Source organism: Paramormyrops kingsleyae, chromosome 16, assembly GCF_048594095.1.
Source record: "Paramormyrops kingsleyae isolate MSU_618 chromosome 16, PKINGS_0.4, whole genome shotgun sequence".
NCBI classification, from domain to species: Eukaryota; Metazoa; Chordata; class Actinopteri; order Osteoglossiformes; family Mormyridae; genus Paramormyrops; species Paramormyrops kingsleyae.
In genome coordinates, this window is record NC_132812.1 from 5,605,508 (window position 1) to 5,628,597 (window position 23,090).

General features: G+C 44.2%; 2 protein-coding genes across 2 annotated transcripts; both read left to right on the forward strand.

Annotated features, from left to right (window-relative positions):
- Nucleotides 1-1,571: 1,571 nt before the first annotated feature.
- Nucleotides 1,572-7,663, forward strand: LOC140578672 (serine/threonine-protein kinase pim-1-like). Its single transcript, XM_072700403.1, has 6 exons — nucleotides 1,572-2,616; nucleotides 3,058-3,152; nucleotides 3,297-3,341; nucleotides 3,428-3,806; nucleotides 4,655-4,831; nucleotides 4,923-7,663. Exons 1-6 carry the CDS (start codon nucleotides 2,517-2,519, stop codon nucleotides 5,018-5,020), a joined length of 894 nt encoding a protein of 297 aa, XP_072556504.1. The 5' UTR covers nucleotides 1,572-2,516; the 3' UTR covers nucleotides 5,021-7,663.
- A 9,289-nt stretch (nucleotides 7,664-16,952) lies between these two features.
- LOC140578673 (serine/threonine-protein kinase pim-1-like) lies at nucleotides 16,953-22,803 on the forward strand. Its single transcript, XM_072700404.1, has 6 exons — nucleotides 16,953-17,756; nucleotides 18,198-18,292; nucleotides 18,437-18,481; nucleotides 18,568-18,946; nucleotides 19,795-19,971; nucleotides 20,063-22,803. The coding sequence occupies exons 1-6, from the start codon at nucleotides 17,657-17,659 to the stop codon at nucleotides 20,158-20,160; spliced, it is 894 nt and encodes a 297-aa protein (XP_072556505.1). The 5' UTR covers nucleotides 16,953-17,656; the 3' UTR covers nucleotides 20,161-22,803.
- Nucleotides 22,804-23,090: the final 287 nt, after the last annotated feature.

Sequence of the window (23,090 nt, forward strand, 5' to 3'; positions counted from 1 at the left end):
GCGGCTATAGCGAGTGTGACATCAGCTGACAAAGACCGATTGGAGCAACTTTGAAATGTTCTCCTAGAATTTTTGAAACTTGACTTTTATGTAATTTGTATCTTTAAACCCTGAATTTGTTTTATCGTGAATTTGAGGGCATGGAAAAATAGCAGTGAAACTGCATTATAGAAAATTTGAAGACTGTAATTCAGAGGTAAAAAAAAAACATGCATATTTCCAATGCATAGATATTCAATGTTAGAATTTCAGTGGCATATAAAATTCAAATTGTGATGAGACAGAGTTACTTCCATACCTTTCATGTGTCACACCGCACAACAGGAACTGGGACCTTTCAACTCGTAGCTTAAACTCCACACATAATTACACCGCCACGCCAAAACAACGGAGGATAAATAATTAAGTCGCTTTGTTAGTTAATAATTTATTAGTTATTTGGAGGACCAATCGGTCAATACGGGACACAGCCACTTTATTTATATTTTACTTTACTTACGACCTGCGACATGTTTATGATTCTTATTACATCTGGCCAGCAGATCGATCTTTCGTTTCTCACAGAATAATACATGATGTAACGTTATCCCGCTAATAAGCTCTGGAACATTTCATGGCTGGCACCGGTGTTCTGTCGATATACAGTATGCTGCCTTGTCGAAAAATGCTACCGTAGTGATAATCGATAGCCCTAACCCTAACCCCCCAAAACCCCTAAAACCCTTACCTTAACCCTAACCACTAAAACCTAACCCTAATCCCAAAACGGTGGAACTGCACATGCGCAGAAAGGCTCGATAGCACGTCTCGATAGGTAGTATTTTATGACAGAACACCTGCAATATTGGACAACAGTGTATTGGTTATTGATCTAATTTTCCGATGCAGAGATATGGAGACACGGGGGCTCCGTAGTGTTACTATACATGTGATACACACTCATAATGTAATTAACAAAGCGTTATATTTCCAACTTCATGTCTGTTGTTTTCAACTGTTGAATCAATATTAACATGCGCATAAGTATTAAGTAACAAACCGTTTTAAGACCTGTTTTATTTGTTTGTACGTTGTATATCTGTATTTTAACAAAATAGATCATATATACATACGTTTTATGAGTTTGCATAAATAGAAACGATCGTTTTCACGGCCTACAGAAAAGAGCCTTCCGTTCGCTGTTTTCCCGAAACAGCTATGCTTTCTAGGGCAGGGACGCTTTATTCGGCGTAACACCTGCAGCTGATGGCGGAGCAGCAGGACGAGCTCCAGGCTGCTGAGTGTCTTATGACTGACTGCCTCTCCACCCTGCAGCGATGTGCTTTAATGTAAAGGCAAACTGCCCGGCACCGACAGGAGGATGAGGCATGTCAACCAGTGAAGAACCAGCTGGAGCAGAAGTGTGATATCCTACTGCTCAACACCGTAGAGCAAATGCTACGCTAAGCTGAGGATGTTTTAATGAAATGTGCTGGTTAAATGAGAAAGACAGGCTGCCGTGGGAACTTCATGCTTTGCTGTAACGTTGTGAAGATGCGCTGTATACATAAAATTGAATTGAATATTATGTACAGTACTGTATTGTGTTATATCGTATTTGAATTATACACACTTCAGTAATTTTATTGGTGCGGTACTGTAATTTGAAAAGCGTTTGAAACAACTACTGTGGTTTTAAATCATCAATAAAATGAAGTAAATATATAGCGATCAACGCTGTCCTTATTTGAATGTAATAAATATACAAATGTGAATCAGATGGTAATCTGTCTAAGACACAAATAAACAGAAAAAAACCGTAATAACCATCATTCGCATATAATGATCAATTTCACCCAGAGAAACGTGATCATTACAAGCGATGTCCAGCGTATTTCCGTTCAGCGGAACAAGATTGCCTTTCGGTGATCTTTTTTCAATCATTTTTGTTAAATATTCCCACAAATTAGCCACGTACGCTGTTTATGACTGGGCCAGAAACCTTTGACTGCATTTCGTATGTGATCGGTTAAGTTGTTTCTGGGTTTTAATCATAGCCGATCAGAACCGCAATGGCGGATTCCATGTCACTCCGTGATTTCTGATCGATGTACTAGTTGGAGATACTTTGAGCTTTAGAAGGAATGAACCACCGCTTATTAGAGGACAGATAACTAACAATTATCAATTCATCCATATTCAATAGTCGTGCATGTGTTTAGACTACAGGGAAACCGGAGAACCCGGAAGAAACAGACGGGGAGAATATTCAAATTGACAACTAATTATATTACTGCTAAATAATATATTCAAATATCTTATTTATTTTTCAATTTTACGACGGGGGGAGTGAGGGGGCCTCTGGGCTGCAGCCCATGTAACCCCGTGCATGATGCCGTCCGTTGTTCTAAAATCAACAATATTTGAATGATGCTCATCCATCCATCCGTAACTGGACAGCATCTTTTGCATCTTGCTCGGTATTGAGAAGGATCTCTTTGCTCTTACGATCGATTACTTTTTGGTCTAGAGCAATAATGGACAGGAAACGCTCCCGCTCCGATTCTGATGATCAATCTCCAGCGAAAAAAAGGAGGGAGAGTTCGGAAGTCCAGAGCACCGGCGATCCCCGCAAAGGTTTGTAGCAAAAGATGATTGCCTTTTCATAGGGAATGAAAATTACACATAAGAAAGCCATGTGATTCTCTTTAATAAGGCTTACTGCAAGAACAGATGTGAACACTGTCCTGGACTTATAGATTAAACAAATTAATGCAACAATTGATTCTTTGATTGATAAAAAAAATGTCGCTGAACGTTTGAAAAGCAAACTTATACCCAAATTGGTTCAATACTGTAGCTCTTTTGATTCTGAACCCGAGCTTACTCTGACTGCAGCATCTAATAGGCAAACTAATGATAATACTGAATTAAAAGGCCATGTTCGTGATAGGCATGTGGTAAAGAAATATTAATTCATGCTATTTAAAGTTAATAGTGAAGTGTCTGCAACTGTGTTATCCTGTAGAAAATGCTGTATGGACTCTTTTTCTGAAGTGTACCTGCTTAATGTTGTAGAACATTTGGAGGACCTGTACCTCGAGGGGGAACTGCTCGGAAAGGGTGGTTTTGGAGCAGTTTTCGCCGGCATTCGCAAGGCCGATGGCTTCCCAGTAAGTCACCAAACGGTGTAGCCGTGACATGCAAAGTAATATCTCTCCAGAGATCCCTTTTATTACACCGGTTACAGGCACCTATAAAAGGCGATGCCTTCTCAATATGCACTACACTAAATTTGTGATTTTTTTCCCCTCTAGGTGGCCATCAAATATGCCAGGAAGAATGATAAGGAGCTAGAACTGGTAAGTGTTTTCAGTCATGGAGCTGGGTTTATTTGGAGGAATTTCTGCCTAAATATAATATGTATATCCTGCTCTCCCATTCATAGCCTGGAATTGATGGGCCCATCCCATTGGAGGTGGCACTGATGAAGCTTGTTAGCCAGAAGTCATCCTGTGCTAACGTGCTCCAGCTCATCGACTGGTTTGATGGACCACAGGACTATATTATGGTCCTGGAAAGGCCGGACCCATGCCAGGATCTCTTTGACTTCTGCCAAAGTGAAGGAGGGATCCTGTCAGAGGGTGTTGCCAGGCAGGTGCTGGTGCAGGTGCTCCAGGCCTTGCGTCACTGCCAGGAATCAGGTGTCTTCCATCGAGACCTGAAATCTGAGAACCTCTTGATCAACACAGACACTCTGGAGGTGAAACTCATTGACTTCGGCTGTGGTGATATCTGGACAGATTCCCACTACACAAAATATTCAGGTCAGTGAGAGAGGCTAATTAAAATCCTGTCAAACTAACCCCTGGTTCAACAGCAAGTAGCGGGTAATCCAGTGCAGTGTTTCCCCTACCATTATATTAGGGGGCATTTAATTTAATCTAATTTAATTTTCTATGTAGCGCCAGATCACAACAGAAGTCATTTAAGGTTACCTTTCCTATAGAACAGGTCTATACATTGTCCTTTTATTAAACTAAATAGCCTTATGTTATTTATCGTATATACACAACAGCTTGTCATTTTTGTCTCTACACGGTCGCACGTTTATAATTCTCCTCTGCTCTCTGTATCACGCATGGCGGAGTTCCGCCCCAATGCACGGCACAGTAACGTGCGCACACACACAGGTGAGCACACTCCGACCAGCGGACAGAGAGCGCGCCTTGGAAAATATGTTGCATCAGCCACCTGAAAAGCAGACAATAAATCAATAAATGGGCCAGACGTTTCTGACTTCCCATATCAAGAGGCTCTAGAAATGTTCTTCTAGAAGCCCAGAAGGATATACTGCATTGACAAAAGCTGCACACTTTGTGGATAATTGTCATAAAAAGAAATGTTCTGATGTTTAGTTCAGTTGTTATATCGACTGCTGTCATTAAACACCATGAACACCATGAATCCTGTCGGTGTCCGTCTGCCCCACCCACCCCCCAAGCTGTAAACCTAGGGGAAACACTGCAGTGATTAAGTAATCTGGACTTGTGATAAAACTCCCTGCAGGGGAGTTGGATTTGTGTTCTTGAGTCCTAACCTAACTCGTTTCAGTAAAAATATCTAGGTTTATGAAAGATTTTGTGAGTTTATGAATGATTTTGCTTTGTTTCAGGGACAAAGGTCTTCGCTCCCCCAGAGTGGTTCCTGAAGGGGCAATACCTAGCTGGCCCCGCCACAGTCTGGTCTGTGGGGGTCACACTATTTATATTAGTGTGTGGTTACTTGCCCTTCCCCAACAAGAGGGCAATCATCTCAGGCTGCCTGGAATTCCCCCCATGGGTCTCTCCTGGTGAGCAGCTTATTTTTCATCCCGTGACTTGACTCTCCTGATAGGAAGTGTTCTTTTCTGACTAACTATGTGCCAAATTATTCTCCGACAGGCTGCTGCAGTCTGATCCGCCGGTGCCTGAGGCGCAAGGTTGCGAATCGGCGGACTTTGGAGCAGATTCAGCGCCATCCTTGGCTGCAGCGGAAGTGACACCATAAGTTTTAGTTTAGTGACTACTGGAGCTTTGTCAGTCCCTGCTGTAGGTAGTTGTAGCATATAGTTCTGTTTTTATTTTAGTTTGTTTTTTTAGTTTTTTGTGTTTGGTGTATCGGACGCGGGTAGACCGCATTTTGCGGTTGAGCTGCATGTGGGTGCACTGAAGACTAGGTTAGAATGTAGAGAGTTAGGCAGTAAAAAAAGCAGGGAAGCTCCAGTTTTCACTTGTCCAGCTCTATTTTGGGTTGAGCGTCCTCTGTGGACTTAAGGATAAGGCTACAACAGGGGGATAGTTTAGTGTCAAGTTCCAACAGAGGACCACATCAAAGCAGCAGAAGAAAAGGAAAAGCAAACAGCTAAGTCCTTCAACCATTTTCTCGTTGTCCTGATAAATAATTTTTGATATTAATATGTTAGTGATGGTTTACTTGCTGTAATACTACAGATGCATGTAGAGGACCAATGCAAGGCAGCAAAAGAAAAAAAGCTAAGTCCTTTTCCTACTTTTCACACTTTCCCTTTGTCCTGATGATCCACTAATTTTCAATGCTAGAAATTAATGATATCTGTCTTTTCTGTCCTATCCAAGATCCAACAGAGGACCACATCAAAGCAGCAGAAGAGAAAGAAAAGCACAAAGCTAAGTCCTTCAACCATTTTCTCGTTGTCCTGATAAATAATTTTTGATATTGTTAGTGATGGTTTACTTGCTGTAATACTGACTTTTTTGTTTCATTCCAATCCAGGCTGCAACAGATGCATGTAGAGGACCAATGCAAGGCAGCAAAAGAAAAAAAGACAAAAGCTAAGTCCTTTTCCTACTTTTCACACTTTCCCTTTGTCCTGATGATCCACTCATTTTCAATGCTAGAAATTAATGATATCTGTCTTTTCTGTCCTATCCAAGGTCCAACAGAGGCAACCCCGCCTCCTCCTACAGGTTCCGGGCGGCGTAAAAAGAAGAGACGCCGGGGAAAAGGGGAGGAAGCCGCCCCGACGCTCTTCCTGGGGGCGTGCTACCTCGCCGCAGCGCCTCTTCCAGCGGAGGTTCAAGAGGAGCCCCTCCTGGTTCAGCCGAGGAGCACCCTGCTGGCCGCGTGATGGCGGCGCCCGCCGAGGCGCCCCCTGCTGGCCACATGCCCAAGGCACCCGCAGAGGCGCCCCCTGCTGGCCGCACGCCCGCGGCCCTGCCTGAGGCCGCTCTGCCCGCGGCCCTGCTTGAGGCCGCCTCTCTGCACGTCCAGCCCGGCTCTTCTGTCCTGCCCGCGGCTTCGGCTGCTCCGCCCGCAGCTCCAGCCACGTCTGCTACCCTGGCTCCGTCTCTACCTGACCCTGTCCCTACTCCAGTCTCCCCAGCACCGGTTATGGTCCCCGAGGAGGTCCCGGACTATGCGACTGACACTCCTTCCTCCGGAGAGGAGGATGAACTCGAGTGGGACCCCTCAGGGACCTCTCTAATGACTCTGGGTCCCTCGCCATGGCATGGGAAACCCCACCTATCTGTGTCCAAGAAGGGGAGGGGACATAGACGTCGGGCCGGGGTCCTGCCCGCCCTGCCCCCTGGCTCGCCCTCGTGCGCCTTGGCTGGGGCTCTGGGGCCGCCTCGGTGCCGGTTCTCGGTCGGGTCCTCGGCTAAGTGTCGGCCGCCTCCGGGCCCCCCTGCTCCGCCTGGGCGTCGGACGGCGCCTTCCCGGGCTCCGGCTGCGGCGTCGCCAGCTATGGCTTCCCCCTCCTGCCCGTCTGCGCCAGGGCTCCCTCCTGCTCCCATCGTGTCCCCTCCGTTTCTCCCTTGTCCCGTTCCCTTGGTCCCTGTGTGGTCCCCTCCTGCTCCCTTCTCCCTCTCCCCTGCGGCCCCTCCGGCCGCCGCCCGTCGCCTGCCTGGGCTCCCTCGGGCTCCCCTTCTTCCTCCTCCCTTTCCCTTTGTCCCGCCTGTGTCTGTTCCTCGTCCTGTCGTCCCGCCTGTTCCTGCTCCTCCTCCTCCTGTCGGTCCTCCGTTCTCTCCTGCCCTTTTTGTTCCACTTTTCTCCCCTTCTTCTGGGTCTCCTGTTCTGGTTTGTCTGTCGGCTTTTCCCGTCCTCTGTCAGGTTTTGTCCATTTTCTGGACCCTATTCTTGTTCAGTGTTTCAGTTCTGTTTCCAGTTCCCTGTTGACGTCTTGCCTTTTGTCTTCCGGGTCCTGTTCCTCGTCTCGTCCGTCGCCTCCCCTCGGGCGCGCCCGGTGTGCGCGCCTTGGGGGGGGGGGTTCTGTCACGTCCTGCTCCGTCCAATCCTCGTGTGTGCCACGCCCCCGTCTTACCTCGTGTTAATACCTGATTGTTCTCACCTGTTTATTGTTAATGCCAGCTTGTCAGATGTATTTAGTCCGCGTCTAAGTTCCGTCTAGTCAGATCTGTCATTGTCGATACTGTGTGAGTGTACCTGTCCTGTCGATTGTCTTTAATAAACCCCATTCTTCAGTTCAACCTGACTGCTCTCGCCTCTCTCACCTGCTCGTCACTCGCCGATCATGACAGTTGCCTGTTATTTTCTGCTTGTTTTCTGTATTTAGTCCGCGTTCAAGTCTGTTTCCCCAGATCAGTCATTGATGTTTTGTGCCGTGTTTCCTCGTCTGCCTTGAATAAACCCCGTCTGCCCGTAATTACGGCTCGACTGCTCTGTCTGCCCGCTCGTCTGCACTGCGGACGTAACACTTATATGACTCATGTAGGTTCTTCCAGAGACACATCATTTGTTACTTTATGAATCAGGTTGTCATCATCATTGTCATCAACCACAATAGGTGCACACAGATATCTATATATTTGTGTGTGACCATGAACCTGTAACAACTGGTCTTGCCTGGTTGACATCCTGAGGTACTTGGACCAATAACCTCTGTGTCCAAAGGTACAACCTTAATATTAAAAAAACTAAAATCTAATTAAGAGTTAGCTTTTCAACAATCAACGCACTATTATTCAGTCAGATTTCATGAAGGGAAAGCATGATGATTAGCTGTGGATGCTAGATAGAAGGAAATTAAGTTTACTGATAGGCTTCATCTGTCACATTTCTGCGTTAACTGAGGTGAATGAAACTGCAAATTAAATACAATTGTTTTATGTTTACCTGTTTCAACAATATGCAGGTAGTGAGTATATGTCAGGATTAAATTTGTGGACATGAAGGAATAAGAATATGATATACTCAGCTACAGACAGGTGATCTCAGTTATGTGTTCAACTGGGTTGAGATCTGGTCACTTAAAGGATACTACACACAGGAATCGCTACAAAACAAGGTGTTGACATGCTGTCACTGGCCAAAATAATGCAAGATTATAGTTAGATAGTTTGGATGCTTTACTGCAATTATGCTTATTTTGACTTTGAGCATAACAAATTCAAACCATGGCACTAACATGGATATACTGGCATTAGTGCCTTGGTCGCATTATCGTTGTGTATGTAAAGTTACAGTAGATATTGTTTACTGTCACATCTAAAGCCACAAGAGAATAAAAAGAACACAAAGTGTGTTGCTGTCTCAGTACATGTAACTGTATCTGGCAGTAATCTATGACAGTATAAAATCTAACAAACCCATATGTGTAAAAGGCTGCCTGCAGGAGGACTTTAATTATACCGGGTTTTTTTAAAGAACTGCTCCCCGGATGGTTATGTGTTTAGTTTCAGCAATTGGCGAGTTATAGGAGCAGCCATTTTTTCCCACCGTTTCAGTGTGATGAGTCAGATCTTCACCGTTAATCCTTGCAGGGATAGTAAATGAAAAGTGAGTATTAATGATGCTGTTCGATGTAAACGGAAACTGAAATGCGGCAAAGCTGGTAATACTGACCTGTACTGGGGTTGCAGCGCCATAAATTAGTTTAAATACTATTACGTTTAGTTTAGTCTTAGAGCCAGTGTTGACTGTCTAAAGGCTATAAATTTATTGCTGTTCTGTTCAGTAATTACTGGCTGTTAGCCCATTGTGCTTTGCTTCGCTAATTCAGTTTCCTCATTTGGGCATTAGATGGCACCGAAGTAGCATAAGAGCTATGGGAAACAGCTAATCTCGCAAATCTTTAATTTATGGTGAGTTTACCTATGTTGTATGAGACATTGATATTGCTGTATTCATTTACCATTTTTGGATTTATTTGTCACACTACATACTTATGTAGATTATTGAATAATTAGGAGCACATTTTCTGGTATTTCAGAACTATCTGTACATCAGTCCCTAAGTGCCTTTATGAGGATATAAAAGCCATCAAAATTGCCTTCCTGAAGTCTGTCTCTTCAATTCAGTGTTCTAACTGACACTCAGGAGTGTTTCTGCCATATCCCAGAACGTCTCACCCTAGTAAGTCTCCGTGACACCATATGTACAGTAATGGCTTATTACCTGTTGTTCATCACTAACCAGTGATGGTCCACCAAGAGAATTCCTGTTAGGACAGAAATCATTTACACAAAGTTTATACACAGACATAATATACATACATACCCACAATGATATAAAAGTCAGCTTACACTGTTTCTGGCACTTTCGGTACAGGACTGCTTTGATGCTCAGGTTCAAATGGCTGTAGTGAAATAAAGCGAAAACCTGTTAAAATTTATATATGTAATACAAATGTTATTAGCTTGTATGTGTAGCTTGATGAATGGGTTGAAATGGAATGAAATTTGTTAATATATTAGTGTTAAATATTACTGGGGCCCAAAACAAAGACATGCTGTCGTGTGCACTATCATTGTTTATTCGGTTTTTATTTATGTAAGTTTACACATTTTAGTGTTCTCTCAGAAACAAGAAGATTCTGCTATCTCTAGATAAATGCTGTTGGCTGCTCTAAAACTTTATTTTTCATTCATTAAAGTGTTTTTGATTCTCCGTGGACATTGTTTGGTTGATACACTTTACACATAACCAAAGTGTTGTAAATTGCACTCACCAGTGTATCAGCTACATCAAACTCTGTGGGTTTTTTGATCACGATCTCAGTGTCAGAGTCAGAAATGTCTGACACTTCTCCAACTGCAAAACACACTACAATTGAAATTAGTATAGTATTACTATAGTCAGACAGAGCTGAACTTTTTAAACAATGCTAAATCTAGGAGAAAGCGAAGAAGGGAAAGCCTCTCTGACACACTGTGATGGTAATAGTTGATTTTTGGCTCAAGGTGGGACTTCATGGGAAAAAGGTTGACTGAAAAGTATTAGGAAAAGTAGATTTTTATGTAGCAACAGCTCCAAAATGGCTTGGAATGAGTTTCAACATGAATCCCAGCTGGTGCAACACCAACATACCTGCACAGCAAATTAAAATGGCTTAGTACTTTTCACTTTACAGACTAGATCATCTTTCTCAGAGAGTTGGAACAACTAGGTACAGAAGTTACTGGCTATGGTAAATCCTGATTATTTACCCTCTTCAAAATCCTGGCATGGATAATGGATAATGATGCAGCTGTAGATCTAGACTCTACATCTTCCTTGGGCTAAACGATAAGGTTTCAAGGGACAATTAATAAGACATTCCACTTCTAAGACGTTCAATTACATCGACATTTCTGAGTAAACTCATAATCTATGTGCTATATCTACTGCATCGTGGGCTACAGTACAAGACTATGATAGCCAAAATGAATACTAAAATAACGAATATTGAATATATAATCGATAATTATATTCGTTTTATTATTTTTCATAATAGCAAATTAAATATTAATTTAAAAGCATTTTATTCAGAGCAACAGTGTTTTTTTGGATTGCGGGTAAGCTTCATGTTCAGCCATGTTTTTGGCATGGAGCTGGGTAATCTCAACATAAAAGATCACGTGATTTGGGTGACCAGATAATCCATGTCAGGGAGGACACTCTGGGCTAGGACAGGAATTGTAACTTACCATTTCAATGAAAAGGACCTGGATTTGACTTGAGCACTGAGTTCTTGCTGTGTGCTGATTGGTCAGTCTCCTACAGTACAATCATGCATGTGTCACTAAGGCTAATGTGAAACAGCTGGATGCGTCTTTCAGTCAAGGAAACAAACCAGTCAAAGCACAAGAAGAGCTGAACTATTTAGCCAAGCACAGGAGCCTTTCCGTTTGAAAGTACAGTAGTTTGTAAAACCCGAAGTAGCTCAAAGTGTCCTCCCTGACATGGATTATCTGGTCATCCTACACGTGATCATATTACGGTAATGTAGTTCAGTGCATTCCTTAGCCGTCAAACCGTCAGAAATATTCTTGCCATTATGTTTGTTACACAGTTTCTATTACACTATCCATCCATTTTCTGAAACCACTTGTTCTATTCAGAGTCGCGGGGGGGTCCGGATCCTATACCGGACGCTACGGGGGCAAAGCAGCGAACACCACAGCATGGGGCGCCAACCCATTGCAATTAGTATATTATATGACTATAAACTTCTATAATATGACTTCTACTATCTATTATATATGGCAAATGTACCTGATCCACCCCCCACCATGTCAGACACTTTCTTACACGTATAATATGGCTGCGTCCGACTTCATGCAGCCGCTTACAGCGCTGGCTTAAAGCAATGCACTCCGGTCCTGACGTTCGTATCCCAGGCAGTTCCGAGGCTGTATCTGCTATTTCTCCTGAATATCATGTAAAGCAGTGAGAACTGATTTTCAGTTAATTTACCTGGTAAAATAAAGTTTAAGTAAATTATATAAATGCTGTAATAGTACACGTAAGATAGTGGTTTATTTATTGTTAGTTATTGTAATCAGAGTGCGAATTACCCCTCCATAAAACAGTCCCCCCAGCTCCAACAGCCTTCAGAAATAAATATTTGCCTATTAGGCTAATATCTGTCTTGATGATACAGTAGATCTTAAAGTACAGCCTAATTTCTAACTCACCTCTTGGTCCTGCGCGCTGCCCTCATCCTGCCATCTTCCTGCTGCCTGCTGACTGTCCTGTACACTGTCCTCATCCTGCCATCTTCCTGCTGCCTGCTCACTGTCCTGCACACTGTCCTCATCCTGCCATCTTCCTGCTGCCTGCTCACTGTCCTGCACACTGTCCTCATCCTGCCATCTTCCTGCTGCCTGCTCACTGTCCTGCACACTGTCCTCATCCTGCCATCTTCCTGCTGCCTGCTCACTGTCCTGCACACTGTCCTCATCCTGCCATCTTCCTGCTGCCTGCTCACTGTCCTGCACACTGTCCTCATCCTGCCATCTTCCTGCTGCCTGCTCACTGTCCTGCACACTGTCCTCATCCTGCCATCTCCCTGCTGCCTGCTCACTGTCCTGCACACTGTCCTCATCCTGCCATCTTCCTGCTGCCTGCTCACTGTCCTGCTCACTGTCCTCATCCTGCCATCTTCCTGCTGCCTGCTCACTGTCCTGCACACTGTCCTCATCCTGCCATCTTCCTGCTGCCTGCTCACTGTCCTGCACACTGTCCTCATCCTGCCATCTTCCTGCTGCCTGCTCACTGTCCTGCACACTGTCCTCATCCTGCCATCTCCCTGCTGCCTGCTCCTGTGCCTCTCCTGCCTTCTGCTGACCACCATTTTCCTTCATACACATTAACAGTTTGCAAAACTGCACCTATACTTTTGGTGTGATGTTCTGTAGCTCAACACTAATATTTCCTACTTACTCTTCTTTTACCACCAAAAAAGTGTCTGATGTCTCCATCTTTCCTTTTCCTCAAAATGTGTCTGTGAATAAAATCTAATCTATGTTTAACAAAACAGTATCTGGCTTACCAGATGAAGCTTCTAAAAATGTCCATAAATATGAAATTGTGGAATGCAGAATCAATACCAGGAAAATTCTAATAATAGGGCTTATTATTTGCTAGTTTTTTTTTTACGTTGACCTTATAGGTTTCACTTATAGTAATGTTTTTTCAGAGCATAACGTTAGACCTTCTTATGCATTAGCATTAGCCTAATAACAAACTACACAGGCTAAATGGCGAATTAATTTCAGAAAGGCACAATTTATTCATGATAAAATGAGAATGAAAACATAGGCAGTTCATCTCCTTGGAAAATGACCGATTTTACCTCACCAAATAAGCCTGGTTTAAATAGAGAACTTAGCTGATCTTACTAGTTAACGTAACTAACGTTGACTGTACCGGTCTCAGAAGGATAATGGCAAGTAATTCAACTTATAAAGACGTCAGCTTGCATTAGTTAGATGCAGCACTTAAACGAATAAATGAAGGTTGTAAAATAACACGTACAGTTTCAACAGGCTAGACTTGTGCTGGCTACTTACATTTACCAATGCACGACAAACAGTACCATGACAGACGAACACAAGGAACAGGTCACTCACTGAGAATGAATGACGCAACCGACAGGCTAAGCTGCTTCTAGCACCGAGGTGGTTAAAATAGTACGGTCCACATTAGGGGTGTCTGAAATCGTTTTACATAAAAATTCCCTACAAGGTGAGGTTCTCTTTTTTTCTTTTACAACAAAAGAAAAATGTAAAGACCTCCCCCCAAACTGCTATTTTTGTCTCTTGGGGGGGGGGGGGGTCTGGGTCTTGATCTGGGGTACTGTACCCCCCAATACCCCCCGTAATTCGAACCATGATTGGTAATGTTGCGCTGCTTTATATGTTTAATCGTCCAGTCTGTGAAGAAGGCATTCAAGTAAGAATGGCATTGTACTCAGTACATGACAATAAAAACTTTGATTCCTTGAAATACATGTATTTGATCTTTTTCCTGACAGCTATCTTTTTACACAGGGCCACTATTATGACTATACACAAAAGTTTATGTTTTTCCACTGCTAACAGTTTGGATCAGGAGTTGGTCATTGTAAAAGAAGTACTGTGCCTGCAGGTGATATTTGTAAAGATTTATCTACACCCTTCTGGCAGTGCTGCCATTGCAGTCAGGTCTCGCAGACTACGAGGAGTAGAATTAAGTTGTCTGGCTTGGTGGCAGCAGTTTATACTCCACCCCTGCAGCTGTGCTCCACGCCACGTCAGCGGCAGACAGACCTAAGCCCAAGTCGGACACAACCACAGTTTCGATTGCTGAGCCTTGGTATCCCGATGTATAACTCATTAACCTCGTAGTTTTGCATGTGAATTCGGACCATGTCTGCACTGTCTGACACGCCCCCATTGGCAATTTGGAGTGTATCGCGCACGTAAACACATTTGGTTAACAAACTTAATATTTCATATTCAGTGTTTTTTTTCCTCCGCAAAAAAAATTATGTTTTATGTAATCAGTAATAAGCAATTTTCGTTACCAAAACACACTAGTAATTTAGCTGTTTAAGAAAGGAAAAGAGTCAAGAACATCACAAAAATGTCATTGCATAGACATATATTTTATTTTAAATATGACCAATAAAGTTAAGTAGCAAGCAGAATACAGGCTCGGTATACAATGAGTTTATACAGATCCTTCCAGACATCATGTGAAACGTTAGAAACCATACTTGCAAATGTTCCTAAACTTAAACTATAGTTGGTCATTGGTTTGTCAGGGCACAGCACACAGTGACAGACTTATCCAGCATTGCGGCTTATAATCCATGCACGCGAATATACACATACATGCACTGATAAACGTGTCATTACAGTTTTGCTGTTTACTTTTGTCTTTTAAAAGCATTCACTCTTTAACGCTAGTTTAACAGGAACAGATTAACCCATTTCTGCTACCCTCCGTAGTGAGGCTAGCTTGCTAGCGTATATAAAACAATGTGAAAATACCAACATTAGAAGACAAGAAACTGCATATTCGATAATACTACTTAAACAAAAAACATCTTAGTTACCTTTATGAAAATGCCGAGAGCAAACACGCAGGAAGGGAGATATCGTGTTGAAAGTGATCTCCTTCCATCTCACCAGGCCACCCGACGCCTCTTCGTTAGCTCCTCTATCAGCATCTGCTGTCCATATCCTCTTTTCCAAGTGGGAAACCGAAAAAAGCTCATGTTGTGGTCCACCTTTCTGCCATTTCTAGCATGTGATTTAGTATGACAGCCTTTCACACAGCACGAGTGTCCCATCTTACCAAAGAAAATGCCGCACGCAAACCCTCGCTCTTCAGTTGTATACACCCAAAATGGCGATTCCACCCACAACACACTGCGGCTATAGCGAGTGTGACATCGGCTGACAAAGACCGATTGGAGCAACTTTGAAATGTTCTCCTAGAATTTTTGAAACTTGACTTTTATGTAATTTGTATCTTTAAACCCTGAATTTGTTTTATCGTGAATTTGAGGGCATGGAAAAATAGCAGTGAAACTGCATTATAGAAAATTTGAAGACTGTAATTCAGAGGTAAAAAAAAAAACATGCATATTTCCAATGCATAGATATTCAATGTTAGAATTTCAGTGGCATATAAAATTCAAATTGTGATGAGACAGAGTTACTTCCATACCTTTCATGTGTCACACCGCACAACAGGAACTGGGACCTTTCAACTCGTAGCTTAAACTCCACACATAATTACACCGCCACGCCAAAACAACGGAGGATAAATAATTAAGTCGCTTTGTTAGTTAATAATTTATTAGTTATTTGGAGGACCAATCGGTCAATACGGGACACAGCCACTTTATTTATATTTTACTTTACTTACGACCTGCGACATGTTTATGATTCTTATTACATCTGGCCAGCAGATCGATCTTTCGTTTCTCACAGAATAATACATGATGTAACGTTATCCCGCTAATAAGCTCTGGAACATTTCATGGCTGGCACCGGTGTTCTGTCGATATACAGTATGCTGCCTTGTCGAAAAATGCTACCGTAGTGATAATCGATAGCCCTAACCCTAACCCCCCAAAACCCCTAAAACCCTTACCTTAACCCTAACCACTAAAACCTAACCCTAATCCCAAAACGGTGGAACTGCACATGCGCAGAAAGGCTCGATAGCACGTCTCGATAGGTAGTATTTTATGACAGAACACCTGCAATATTGGACAACAGTGTATTGGTTATTGATCTAATTTTCCGATGCAGAGATATGGAGACACGGGGGCTCCGTAGTGTTACTATACATGTGATACACACTCATAATGTAATTAACAAAGCGTTATATTTCCAACTTCATGTCTGTTGTTTTCAACTGTTGAATCAATATTAACATGCGCATAAGTATTAAGTAACAAACCGTTTTAAGACCTGTTTTATTTGTTTGTACGTTGTATATCTGTATTTTAACAAAATAGATCATATATACATACGTTTTATGAGTTTGCATAAATAGAAACGATCGTTTTCACGGCCTACAGAAAAGAGCCTTCCGTTCGCTGTTTTCCCGAAACAGCTATGCTTTCTAGGGCAGGGACGCTTTATTCGGCGTAACACCTGCAGCTGATGGCGGAGCAGCAGGACGAGCTCCAGGCTGCTGAGTGTCTTATGACTGACTGCCTCTCCACCCTGCAGCGATGTGCTTTAATGTAAAGGCAAACTGCCCGGCACCGACAGGAGGATGAGGCATGTCAACCAGTGAAGAACCAGCTGGAGCAGAAGTGTGATATCCTACTGCTCAACACCGTAGAGCAAATGCTACGCTAAGCTGAGGATGTTTTAATGAAATGTGCTGGTTAAATGAGAAAGACAGGCTGCCGTGGGAACTTCATGCTTTGCTGTAACGTTGTGAAGATGCGCTGTATACATAAAATTGAATTGAATATTATGTACAGTACTGTATTGTGTTATATCGTATTTGAATTATACACACTTCAGTAATTTTATTGGTGCGGTACTGTAATTTGAAAAGCGTTTGAAACAACTACTGTGGTTTTAAATCATCAATAAAATGAAGTAAATATATAGCGATCAACGCTGTCCTTATTTGAATGTAATAAATATACAAATGTGAATCAGATGGTAATCTGTCTAAGACACAAATAAACAGAAAAAAACCGTAATAACCATCATTCGCATATAATGATCAATTTCACCCAGAGAAACGTGATCATTACAAGCGATGTCCAGCGTATTTCCGTTCAGCGGAACAAGATTGCCTTTCGGTGATCTTTTTTCAATCATTTTTGTTAAATATTCCCACAAATTAGCCACGTACGCTGTTTATGACTGGGCCAGAAACCTTTGACTGCATTTCGTATGTGATCGGTTAAGTTGTTTCTGGGTTTTAATCATAGCCGATCAGAACCGCAATGGCGGATTCCATGTCACTCCGTGATTTCTGATCGATGTACTAGTTGGAGATACTTTGAGCTTTAGAAGGAATGAACCACCGCTTATTAGAGGACAGATAACTAACAATTATCAATTCATCCATATTCAATAGTCGTGCATGTGTTTAGACTACAGGGAAACCGGAGAACCCGGAAGAAACAGACGGGGAGAATATTCAAATTGACAACTAATTATATTACTGCTAAATAATATATTCAAATATCTTATTTATTTTTCAATTTTACGACGGGGGGAGTGAGGGGGCCTCTGGGCTGCAGCCCATGTAACCCCGTGCATGATGCCGTCCGTTGTTCTAAAATCAACAATATTTGAATGATGCTCATCCATCCATCCGTAACTGGACAGCATCTTTTGCATCTTGCTCGGTATTGAGAAGGATCTCTTTGCTCTTACGATCGATTACTTTTTGGTCTAGAGCAATAATGGACAGGAAACGCTCCCGCTCCGATTCTGATGATCAATCTCCAGCGAAAAAAAGGAGGGAGAGTTCGGAAGTCCAGAGCACCGGCGATCCCCGCAAAGGTTTGTAGCAAAAGATGATTGCCTTTTCATAGGGAATGAAAATTACACATAAGAAAGCCATGTGATTCTCTTTAATAAGGCTTACTGCAAGAACAGATGTGAACACTGTCCTGGACTTATAGATTAAACAAATTAATGCAACAATTGATTCTTTGATTGATAAAAAAAATGTCGCTGAACGTTTGAAAAGCAAACTTATACCCAAATTGGTTCAATACTGTAGCTCTTTTGATTCTGAACCCGAGCTTACTCTGACTGCAGCATCTAATAGGCAAACTAATGATAATACTGAATTAAAAGGCCATGTTCGTGATAGGCATGTGGTAAAGAAATATTAATTCATGCTATTTAAAGTTAATAGTGAAGTGTCTGCAACTGTGTTATCCTGTAGAAAATGCTGTATGGACTCTTTTTCTGAAGTGTACCTGCTTAATGTTGTAGAACATTTGGAGGACCTGTACCTCGAGGGGGAACTGCTCGGAAAGGGTGGTTTTGGAGCAGTTTTCGCCGGCATTCGCAAGGCCGATGGCTTCCCAGTAAGTCACCAAACGGTGTAGCCGTGACATGCAAAGTAATATCTCTCCAGAGATCCCTTTTATTACACCGGTTACAGGCACCTATAAAAGGCGATGCCTTCTCAATATGCACTACACTAAATTTGTGATTTTTTTCCCCTCTAGGTGGCCATCAAATATGCCAGGAAGAATGATAAGGAGCTAGAACTGGTAAGTGTTTTCAGTCATGGAGCTGGGTTTATTTGGAGGAATTTCTGCCTAAATATAATATGTATATCCTGCTCTCCCATTCATAGCCTGGAATTGATGGGCCCATCCCATTGGAGGTGGCACTGATGAAGCTTGTTAGCCAGAAGTCATCCTGTGCTAACGTGCTCCAGCTCATCGACTGGTTTGATGGACCACAGGACTATATTATGGTCCTGGAAAGGCCGGACCCATGCCAGGATCTCTTTGACTTCTGCCAAAGTGAAGGAGGGATCCTGTCAGAGGGTGTTGCCAGGCAGGTGCTGGTGCAGGTGCTCCAGGCCTTGCGTCACTGCCAGGAATCAGGTGTCTTCCATCGAGACCTGAAATCTGAGAACCTCTTGATCAACACAGACACTCTGGAGGTGAAACTCATTGACTTCGGCTGTGGTGATATCTGGACAGATTCCCACTACACAAAATATTCAGGTCAGTGAGAGAGGCTAATTAAAATCCTGTCAAACTAACCCCTGGTTCAACAGCAAGTAGCGGGTAATCCAGTGCAGTGTTTCCCCTACCATTATATTAGGGGGCATTTAATTTAATCTAATTTAATTTTCTATGTAGCGCCAGATCACAACAGAAGTCATTTAAGGTTACCTTTCCTATAGAACAGGTCTATACATTGTCCTTTTATTAAACTAAATAGCCTTATGTTATTTATCGTATATACACAACAGCTTGTCATTTTTGTCTCTACACGGTCGCACGTTTATAATTCTCCTCTGCTCTCTGTATCACGCATGGCGGAGTTCCGCCCCAATGCACGGCACAGTAACGTGCGCACACACACAGGTGAGCACACTCCGACCAGCGGACAGAGAGCGCGCCTTGGAAAATATGTTGCATCAGCCACCTGAAAAGCAGACAATAAATCAATAAATGGGCCAGACGTTTCTGACTTCCCATATCAAGAGGCTCTAGAAATGTTCTTCTAGAAGCCCAGAAGGATATACTGCATTGACAAAAGCTGCACACTTTGTGGATAATTGTCATAAAAAGAAATGTTCTGATGTTTAGTTCAGTTGTTATATCGACTGCTGTCATTAAACACCATGAACACCATGAATCCTGTCGGTGTCCGTCTGCCCCACCCACCCCCCAAGCTGTAAACCTAGGGGAAACACTGCAGTGATTAAGTAATCTGGACTTGTGATAAAACTCCCTGCAGGGGAGTTGGATTTGTGTTCTTGAGTCCTAACCTAACTCGTTTCAGTAAAAATATCTAGGTTTATGAAAGATTTTGTGAGTTTATGAATGATTTTGCTTTGTTTCAGGGACAAAGGTCTTCGCTCCCCCAGAGTGGTTCCTGAAGGGGCAATACCTAGCTGGCCCCGCCACAGTCTGGTCTGTGGGGGTCACACTATTTATATTAGTGTGTGGTTACTTGCCCTTCCCCAACAAGAGGGCAATCATCTCAGGCTGCCTGGAATTCCCCCCATGGGTCTCTCCTGGTGAGCAGCTTATTTTTCATCCCGTGACTTGACTCTCCTGATAGGAAGTGTTCTTTTCTGACTAACTATGTGCCAAATTATTCTCCGACAGGCTGCTGCAGTCTGATCCGCCGGTGCCTGAGGCGCAAGGTTGCGAATCGGCGGACTTTGGAGCAGATTCAGCGCCATCCTTGGCTGCAGCGGAAGTGACACCATAAGTTTTAGTTTAGTGACTACTGGAGCTTTGTCAGTCCCTGCTGTAGGTAGTTGTAGCATATAGTTCTGTTTTTATTTTAGTTTGTTTTTTTAGTTTTTTGTGTTTGGTGTATCGGACGCGGGTAGACCGCATTTTGCGGTTGAGCTGCATGTGGGTGCACTGAAGACTAGGTTAGAATGTAGAGAGTTAGGCAGTAAAAAAAGCAGGGAAGCTCCAGTTTTCACTTGTCCAGCTCTATTTTGGGTTGAGCGTCCTCTGTGGACTTAAGGATAAGGCTACAACAGGGGGATAGTTTAGTGTCAAGTTCCAACAGAGGACCACATCAAAGCAGCAGAAGAAAAGGAAAAGCAAACAGCTAAGTCCTTCAACCATTTTCTCGTTGTCCTGATAAATAATTTTTGATATTAATATGTTAGTGATGGTTTACTTGCTGTAATACTACAGATGCATGTAGAGGACCAATGCAAGGCAGCAAAAGAAAAAAAGCTAAGTCCTTTTCCTACTTTTCACACTTTCCCTTTGTCCTGATGATCCACTAATTTTCAATGCTAGAAATTAATGATATCTGTCTTTTCTGTCCTATCCAAGATCCAACAGAGGACCACATCAAAGCAGCAGAAGAGAAAGAAAAGCACAAAGCTAAGTCCTTCAACCATTTTCTCGTTGTCCTGATAAATAATTTTTGATATTGTTAGTGATGGTTTACTTGCTGTAATACTGACTTTTTTGTTTCATTCCAATCCAGGCTGCAACAGATGCATGTAGAGGACCAATGCAAGGCAGCAAAAGAAAAAAAGACAAAAGCTAAGTCCTTTTCCTACTTTTCACACTTTCCCTTTGTCCTGATGATCCACTCATTTTCAATGCTAGAAATTAATGATATCTGTCTTTTCTGTCCTATCCAAGGTCCAACAGAGGCAACCCCGCCTCCTCCTACAGGTTCCGGGCGGCGTAAAAAGAAGAGACGCCGGGGAAAAGGGGAGGAAGCCGCCCCGACGCTCTTCCTGGGGGCGTGCTACCTCGCCGCAGCGCCTCTTCCAGCGGAGGTTCAAGAGGAGCCCCTCCTGGTTCAGCCGAGGAGCACCCTGCTGGCCGCGTGATGGCGGCGCCCGCCGAGGCGCCCCCTGCTGGCCACATGCCCAAGGCACCCGCAGAGGCGCCCCCTGCTGGCCGCACGCCCGCGGCCCTGCCTGAGGCCGCTCTGCCCGCGGCCCTGCTTGAGGCCGCCTCTCTGCACGTCCAGCCCGGCTCTTCTGTCCTGCCCGCGGCTTCGGCTGCTCCGCCCGCAGCTCCAGCCACGTCTGCTACCCTGGCTCCGTCTCTACCTGACCCTGTCCCTACTCCAGTCTCCCCAGCACCGGTTATGGTCCCCGAGGAGGTCCCGGACTATGCGACTGACACTCCTTCCTCCGGAGAGGAGGATGAACTCGAGTGGGACCCCTCAGGGACCTCTCTAATGACTCTGGGTCCCTCGCCATGGCATGGGAAACCCCACCTATCTGTGTCCAAGAAGGGGAGGGGACATAGACGTCGGGCCGGGGTCCTGCCCGCCCTGCCCCCTGGCTCGCCCTCGTGCGCCTTGGCTGGGGCTCTGGGGCCGCCTCGGTGCCGGTTCTCGGTCGGGTCCTCGGCTAAGTGTCGGCCGCCTCCGGGCCCCCCTGCTCCGCCTGGGCGTCGGACGGCGCCTTCCCGGGCTCCGGCTGCGGCGTCGCCAGCTATGGCTTCCCCCTCCTGCCCGTCTGCGCCAGGGCTCCCTCCTGCTCCCATCGTGTCCCCTCCGTTTCTCCCTTGTCCCGTTCCCTTGGTCCCTGTGTGGTCCCCTCCTGCTCCCTTCTCCCTCTCCCCTGCGGCCCCTCCGGCCGCCGCCCGTCGCCTGCCTGGGCTCCCTCGGGCTCCCCTTCTTCCTCCTCCCTTTCCCTTTGTCCCGCCTGTGTCTGTTCCTCGTCCTGTCGTCCCGCCTGTTCCTGCTCCTCCTCCTCCTGTCGGTCCTCCGTTCTCTCCTGCCCTTTTTGTTCCACTTTTCTCCCCTTCTTCTGGGTCTCCTGTTCTGGTTTGTCTGTCGGCTTTTCCCGTCCTCTGTCAGGTTTTGTCCATTTTCTGGACCCTATTCTTGTTCAGTGTTTCAGTTCTGTTTCCAGTTCCCTGTTGACGTCTTGCCTTTTGTCTTCCGGGTCCTGTTCCTCGTCTCGTCCGTCGCCTCCCCTCGGGCGCGCCCGGTGTGCGCGCCTTGGGGGGGGGGGTTCTGTCACGTCCTGCTCCGTCCAATCCTCGTGTGTGCCACGCCCCCGTCTTACCTCGTGTTAATACCTGATTGTTCTCACCTGTTTATTGTTAATGCCAGCTTGTCAGATGTATTTAGTCCGCGTCTAAGTTCCGTCTAGTCAGATCTGTCATTGTCGATACTGTGTGAGTGTACCTGTCCTGTCGATTGTCTTTAATAAACCCCATTCTTCAGTTCAACCTGACTGCTCTCGCCTCTCTCACCTGCTCGTCACTCGCCGATCATGACAGTTGCCTGTTATTTTCTGCTTGTTTTCTGTATTTAGTCCGCGTTCAAGTCTGTTTCCCCAGATCAGTCATTGATGTTTTGTGCCGTGTTTCCTCGTCTGCCTTGAATAAACCCCGTCTGCCCGTAATTACGGCTCGACTGCTCTGTCTGCCCGCTCGTCTGCACTGCGGACGTAACACTTATATGACTCATGTAGGTTCTTCCAGAGACACATCATTTGTTACTTTATGAATCAGGTTGTCATCATCATTGTCATCAACCACAATAGGTGCACACAGATATCTATATATTTGTGTGTGACCATGAACCTGTAACAACTGGTCTTGCCTGGTTGACATCCTGAGGTACTTGGACCAATAACCTCTGTGTCCAAAGGTACAACCTTAATATTAAAAAAACTAAAATCTAATTAAG